Here is a 7,628-nt window from a genome sequence, read left to right as displayed (position 1 = left end):
CAGCATCTCCACCTAACTGGGAAAACTGAGAACTTATCATTCAGAACTGTGCATCAAGAAGTTGAAGCCATTCAAGGTTCTTCTGCAAGTTTCAAGATCTCTCCCACCGCACATCCAGAGAAAACTTACACTATTAATAATGCCTTCGCTACAAGTCACTTAGCACTTTCAGAACACACCTACCCCATATTCTCTCTCCAAAGGAAATACAAACATCTTCAAGGTATCCCATTACCAGCTGTTAACAGAGCAGCTCCACTACTGCTCATAGGCTCTGATCATACCCACCTCATCACACCTACTGCACCAGTTAGACATGGACCATCTGGATCTCCTGCAGCAGTCAAAACCCACTTAGGATGGACACTCCAAGGTCCGATCACAGACTTCCAACCCCAGAGCAGTTTCCCGCATGCCCAGTGTTTGTTCACCTCTTCCAGTTCAGGTTCAGGAGATCCGCTCCAGCACATCCTCGTGTCCGCTGATGGCTCTGAATACGTTCAGCTACCTTCTACTCTACCATCAGCAATTTCTACGTTGTCGCCTGCAGTGGCCCCAACACCAGTTCCACCGCCTGTGACTGCCATTCCGCCAGAGGTCAGGGCACCGCCTGGTCCTGCCTCACCTGGTCCTGTCTCACCTGGTCCTGTCTCTGCCAAGCCCAGTACATTGTGCCCACTGCCTGCAAAACTGCCCAACGGTCTGCAGTCATGTGCCTGTGGCTGCATCCCATGTGGTCGGCCTCCGGACCTGCTTCGCCGCCATTGCTGGCTACATGGTCGGCCCCCTGAACTGTTTGGCCTGCGTTGTCGACCTTCGGGTGGACCCCCTGAACTGTTTTGCCTGTAGGAAAAGTGACACACCTACTAAAGAGCCCAGATGACCACATCAGAACTGTAGAAATCCTATTGCAGAATAGAACCTATATCACACCTGTAGCATGTCTGATTCCTCTGCCCCCACTTCCTGAAAAAGAACGACTCTAATCCATCCATCCATCCATCCATCCATCCATCCATCCATCCATCCATCCATCCATCTTCATCCGCTTTATCCGAGGCCAGGTCGCGGGGGCAGCAGCCTAAGCAGAGAAGCCCAGACCTCCCTCTCCCCAGCCACCTCCTCCAGCTTATCCGGGGAACACCAAGGCGCTCCCAGGCCAGCCGAGAGATGTAATCTCTCCAGCGTGTCCTGGGTCTGCCCCGGGGCCTCCTCCCGGTGGGACATGCCCGGAACACCTCACCCAGGAGGCGCCCAGGAGGCATCCTTGTCAGATGCCCGAACCACCTCAACTGGCTCCTTTCGATGTGGAGGAGCAGCGGCTCTACTCTGAGCCCCTCCCGGATGGCTGAACTTCTCACCCCATCTCTAAGGGAGAGGCCAGCCACCCTTCGGAGGAAGCTCATTTCTGCCGCTTGTATCCGCGATCTCGTTCTTTCGGTCACTACCCACAGCTCGTGGCCATAGGTGAGGGTAGGGACGTAGATCGACCGGTAAATTGAGAGCTTCGCTTTTACACTTAGCTCCCTCTTCACCACGACGGACCGGTGCAGCGTCCGCATCACTGCAGCCGCAGCACCAATCCGTCTGTCGATCTCCGGCTCCCTTCTCCCATCACTCGCGAACAAGACCCCGAGATACTTGAACTCCTCCACTTGGGGCAGGAACTCATCCCCGACCCGGAGTGGGCACTCCACCCTTTTCCGGCTGAGAACCATGGCCTCAGATTTGGAGGTGCTGATCTTCATTCCCGCTGCTTCACACTCGGCTGCGAACCGTTCCAGTGCGAGCTGGAGGCCTTCACCCGATGAAGCCAACAGAACCACATCATCCGCAAAAAGCAGAGATGAGATTCTGAGGCCACCGAAGTGAAAGCCCTCCGCCACTTGGCTGCGCCTAGAAATCCCATCCATAAAAATTATGAACAGGACCGGTGACAAAGGGCAGCCCTGGCGGAGCCCATCACCCACCGGAAACAAGTCCGACTTATTGCTGGCAATGCGAACCAAGCTCTTGCAACGGTTGTATAGGGATCGAATGGCCCGTAGCAATGGGCCAGACACCCCATACTTCCGCAACACCTCCCACAGGACACCCCGAGGGACACGGTCGAATGCCTTCTCCAAGTCCACAAAACACATGTAGACTGGTTGGGCAAACTCCCATGCACCCTCAAGTATCCTTGAGAGGCTAAAGAGCTGGTCCAGTGTTCCGCGACCAGGACGAAAACCGCATTGTTCCTCCTGTATCCGAGGTTCGACTAGCGGACAAACTCTCCTTTCCAGCACATATTTGAACATATTTCTCACTAGAAATATGGGGGCGGCTGTTGTAAAGGCTCACCTTTCAGCACACTCACTTCACCAGATGCACCTTGTTTCTTTTCCTCACCTTTGATTGGGTGTGGTGCTTGCCCTTAATTGCACTCACCTGTCACCCATTATATAAGGACTGCACTCACCTACAGCTCACTCTTTCTTCACTCCCACATGGGGCGGCAGCTGAGGTGAGTTTCTGTTTTATTCTCCTGAGTTCATGTATTATTTTGAGTTTCTGAGTTACTTAAATCACACTTTATTTCCTTTCAGAGATAGCAGTCCATGTGTGTCTTGCCTTTGTTCATTATTCAATAAAATGCAAAACCTGCAAGTGATTACTGACTGTTCATTCTCATCCTGACCAGATGAACCCATGATGGTAACAATCTCCAACCTCCTCTGAACCTTCCTCCAAAACAGTGGCCCCTTGAAGTGATTCAAGGCAGAAGAGATATAAGGCATATATCTCTTTTAATGTGATTTAAATTAAGCCCTTGTAACCTATACAGGGACACAGGGACACAGTGTCACAGTATCATGATGGCGGTGCGCACAGACGCAGCGGCTCACTGCTCCTCACGTTCGGTGTTTTGTTTTTTACTTTTTCTACGTGTATCTGTGTGGATGTGTGTGTTTTTTATTATTATACAACGAGTAGAGTCCACTTACAGTCGTCAGGACCTTCTGAGTTTGGGATTACGCTGTGCAAGGAGCATTACATCGGACTACCACCATTTTCACGGCATTCCGGAGGACATAATAAGAGCTCCAGGGTCTCCGTGGTTGGTTCTTCCCAGCGGCAAGACAAAGAGGAAACGTAAACAAAGGAGGCAAAAGCGTGGCTGCAGGGCGGGCCCACTAGCACGGCTAAAGAAACAGCCATTTAAGCCACCGCTTCCGAGTATTTTCCTCTCTAACGTCAGGTCCATAACCAACAAAATCGATGAACTGAGATTACAGATTGCAGTCAACAAGTGTGTACGGGACAGTAGCATAATATTACTCACAGAGACTTGGCTGCAGCCATCAATTCCGGACTCGGCTATTGAGCTAGCAGGCTGCACGGTCCACCGTCACGACAGGAACGGCCACTCCGGTAAGATCAAAGGAGGGGGTTTATGCATCTACACCAATGACAGCTGGTGCAAAAACACAAAGATTGTAGACAGCCATTGTTCCCCGGATTTGGAATATTTGACTGTGAAGTGCAGACCCGTCTACATACCTCGCGACTTTACTGTTGTCATGGTAACGGCCGTGTATGTACCACCCGATGCTAATGCTAACTCGGCCATGGAGGAGCTGCACAAGACAATAAGCAACCAGCAGAACTCCCATCCAAACGCAGTGCACATTATAGTTGGGGACTTCAACCATGCTGATTTAAGGTCAGTATTCCCCAGATTTGAACAGCATATTAAATGTGCAACCAGGGGGAAAAACACATTGGATAAAGCCTACAGCAACATCCAAAAAGGCTACAGAGCAACCCCTCTACCACATCTAGGTTTGTCAGACCACATGTCCGTGCTGCTGATCCCTGCATACACTCCCATTAGGAGAAGAGCCCCCCCAGTCACAAAAACTGTGAAAACCTGGCCAGAAGGTGCATCACATCAGCTGCAGGACTGTTTTGAAAACACGGACTGGAGCGTGTTTGAACATCAGGACCTCGAAGAGCACACAACATCAGTGCTCTCATATATTAACTTCTGTGTCAACAGTGTCACTGTGGACAAACGTCTCCGGGTGTATTCCAACCAGAAACCCTGGATGACTAAAGAGGTCCAGGTCCTGCTGAAGCAACGTGACGCCGCTTTTAGATCCGGTGATGGTGTGCAGTACAGTGCAGCCAGATCTGAGTTGAAAAGAGGCATCAGAGAAGCCAAGGCAGCGTACAAGAGAAGGATCGAAGACCACTTCAGCACCAACAACTCACGACAGGTATGGCAAGGAGTTCAGCACTTAACCAACTACAAACCTTGCAATACCACGTTGACTGAGGGCAATGCGGAGCTTGCGGAGGAGCTGAACCACTTCTTCGCACGCTTTGAGGTGAAGGGACCAGAGGCAGCAGCAGCAAAAACATCGGACAGCAGCAGCAGCCCAAGCCTCATAGTGCAGGAATATGAGGTGAGGCGCACACTGAGGGCAGTGAACCCCAGGAAGGCCGCCGGACCAGATGGGGTAACCGCAAAGGTCCTAAAAGAGTGTGCAGACCAGCTGGCTGGGGTCTTCACTAAGATCTTCAACACTTCACTGTCCCAGTCCTGCATCCCGCCGTGCCTAAAGTCAGCCACAATTGTCCCACTGCCAAAGCGTACTAACATTAGCAGCCTCAACGACTACCGACCAGTTGCTCTAACACCTGTTATAATGAAGTGCTTTGAGAAACTGGTCCGACGTCACATCATGTCCTGCCTGCCACCCACACTCGACCCACTCCAGTTCGCATACAGAGCTAACAGATCAACTGAAGATGCCATTGCTACAACGCTCCACACCACCATATCTCACCTGGAAGTGCAGGGCCGTTACGCCAGGCTGCTCTTTGTTGACTTTAGCTCTGCTTTCAATACGATACTCCCGGACAGACTAATAGTTAAACTGCTGGAAATCGGACTTCCTTCTACCACCTGCCGCTGGATCAGAGACTTCCTGTCAGACCGTGTACAGAGAGTTAGAGTGGGGCCTCATCTTTCCTCAGCCCTCAGCCTCAACACCGGCTCTCCACAAGGCTGTGTACTGAGTCCCCTACTGTACACTCTGTACACACATGACTGTGTTAGTACCCACCCAGACAACGCAGTCATCAAGTTTGCAGATGATACCACCGTGGTGGGGCTCATCTCAGGGGGAGATGAGACGGCGTACAGAGCTGAAGTTCAGAGGCTGTCAGATTGGTGTGTAGATAACAACCTGGACCTCAATACCACCAAGACAAAAGAACTGGTAGTTGACTTCAGAAGGAGGAAGTCCGAGCTGCAGCCTGTCAGCATCAACGGGGAGTGCGTGGAAAGGGTCTCCAGTTTCAAGTTTCTGGGTGTGCACATAGACACAGACCTCCAATGGAGCTCTAACACCTCTGCGGTCTTAAAGAAGGCCCAACAGCGTCTCCACTTTCTGAGAATCCTCAGAAAAATGGACCTGAAGAAGGAGCTGCTGACCGTCTTCTACCGCTGCTCCATTGAAAGTGTGCTGACATATTGCATCGGTGTATGGTTCTCCAGCTGCACCACAGCACACAGAAAGGCACTCCAGAGGGTCATCAATATGGCCCAAAAAATCATTGGACATCCTCTTCCCTCCCTGAAGGACCTGTACAGCACTCGCTGTCTCAAGAGGGCACGCAGCATCCTACGAGACTGTACACACCCAGGACACCGGGTGTTTAAGCTGCTGCCGTCTGGCAGGAGGTTCAGGCTGCTGAGGTCCCGAACAAACAGACTCAAGGACAGCTTTTACAACAGGGCAATAGCCCTAATCAATGCAAATAGCTGACCTGATTGGCTACCTGCCTGGACTTTTTTTAGGGGGAGGTAACAATGTTTAAAACAATAACAATAATAATATTTATATTTATAACAAGGTGCAATAATAATTAATGTGCAATAATAACAGTGTGCAATACACATAACACTTATTCTTCTTTTTTATTTCTAAGTTAATATACTGTGTTGTGTTGTTTGTGTTGCGTTGTGATGTGTCATATCGTGTCGTGTTGTGTTATATGTAGTACCGACGTAGGACAGTTTTTCCAATTTCATTGTACTACTGTACTATGTATGACTGTGCAATGACAATAAAGAATTATCTTATCTTATCTTATCTTATCTTATCTTTTTTGGCCACAAAAAAGAAACCTGCACCTAGAGGAGGGACAGATAATGCGCGCTGCCAATGATCCACAAATATGTTTTTCCACAGCCCCCTTCTCGGGCCACGACAGGTTGTAAAGATGGCATGAAGGTAGCGGAGCTCTGGAAAGGAGGTCTATGGCACAGTCATAGGTTCTGTGCTGGGGAAGTGACATATCCTTAGTGAAAACTTCCTGAAAATCATGATATTCCTCTGGGACAGAAGAAAGATGCCTGGGTTGTGCGAGTGGAGGAGGTGGACTTTGTGAACCTGTAGTTCATGCAGATTGCAGGCATTTAGCGAGACGGAACAGGCTCCAAATCCTGATTTTGTTACCAGCCCAGTTGATATGCAGATTGTGTTTCTCCAACCAGGGATAGTTGAGAATTAAAGGAGTGTCCAGGGAGGGGAAAAATAAAGAAGGAAATGGTATCTCAGTGATTTTCGGAAGAGATTAAACTGACAGGTTTGGCTTGGTGAATAATATGGACAAAAACTAGACTGTTTAATGTGGTAGCTGGCATGGGAGGACCTAGAAGAATTAGCAGGAGAGTTAATTGCTTGGCTAAATCAATGTTGAAGAGATGTTCTTCAGCTCCCAAATCCATAAGCGCATAGAGCAAACTTGATTGAAGTGTGACTAACAATAATAAACAGGGCTTGGACAAGGTTGAGGAGTTGCCCATATCCAAAAATTACTGGCAGGCAGAGTCTTTTGGCTGACTCAGACATGCTGCTAGGAAGTGGCACGAGGGTCCGCAATAAAAACACTTACAAGCACAGAAACTTCTCTCACTCACTTAAGTGAGTCGAAACTCATCATACCAGCAGGAGTCAATAAAACCAAAAGTGAAATAAGCTTCAACCGATGCCAATGCTTTTCTTCTCAGCAAATTCACTGGGTAAGAGAGCTTACGTAGTCTGCTACAACCACGGGGTAGCAGATGATCTGGCAGAGAGTGGAAGTTAGCGTTGGTCTTAAATACCGGTCATCTGATGATTTTGTTAAAATGAAGTTTCTGAAGTGCCTTAACGCTGTGCTTTATATTTACCAAACTGTCATATAGTATTGAGTGGACGCGGCCCTGATAATAAAGGCATTAGACTACGTGTCCTTTAGTAGTAGAATGATGGAAACCTTCACCCACGCTTGTCTGTACAAGTAGACAACAGGGAACCATCTTTTAGGGGAAATTTACTGAAATGCTATTGTTTAGACTAGAATGGGACAGCTGGTAATAAAACTGTTAGGGGCACATCGCCATTTCAAGACCCGTGGCTGCGTGTCATGCAGGACGCATCTCCCTTCTAGAAGTGTTTTGTGAGAGAATAAAAGTGTTAAATGATCTACTGAGCGGTGTGTTGTCTACCATCAGATGCCTATGAGGAATCAAAAGAACTTGGTGAAGTGTTGATATTTAACACTTTCAAGGAAGTAAACATGATATTTTT

At 48.9% G+C, this 7,628-nt stretch overlaps 1 protein-coding gene across 2 annotated transcripts; it reads right to left on the bottom strand.

Moving 5' to 3' along the window:
• Positions 1-420: 420 nt before the first annotated feature.
• On the bottom strand, positions 421-3,672 carry LOC109197091 (insulin receptor substrate 4). 2 transcript variants are annotated; one of them, XM_019352202.1, is made up of 2 exons: positions 3,326-3,672; positions 421-843 (listed from the first exon to the last, which is right to left on the bottom strand). In XM_019352202.1, the coding sequence occupies exons 1-2, from the start codon at positions 3,343-3,345 to the stop codon at positions 501-503; spliced, it is 363 nt and encodes a 120-aa protein (XP_019207747.1). In that variant the 5' UTR covers positions 3,346-3,672; the 3' UTR covers positions 421-500. The 2 variants fall into 2 exon arrangements, 1 of the variants encoding a protein (XP_019207747.1); XR_002058391.2 differs by lacking the exon at positions 421-843 and adding an exon at positions 2,706-3,107.
• Positions 3,673-7,628: the final 3,956 nt, after the last annotated feature.

This window comes from Oreochromis niloticus, linkage group LG23, assembly GCF_001858045.2.
Source record: "Oreochromis niloticus isolate F11D_XX linkage group LG23, O_niloticus_UMD_NMBU, whole genome shotgun sequence".
NCBI classification, from domain to species: Eukaryota; Metazoa; Chordata; class Actinopteri; order Cichliformes; family Cichlidae; genus Oreochromis; species Oreochromis niloticus.
This window is presented reverse-complemented; position numbering and strand designations above follow the sequence as displayed.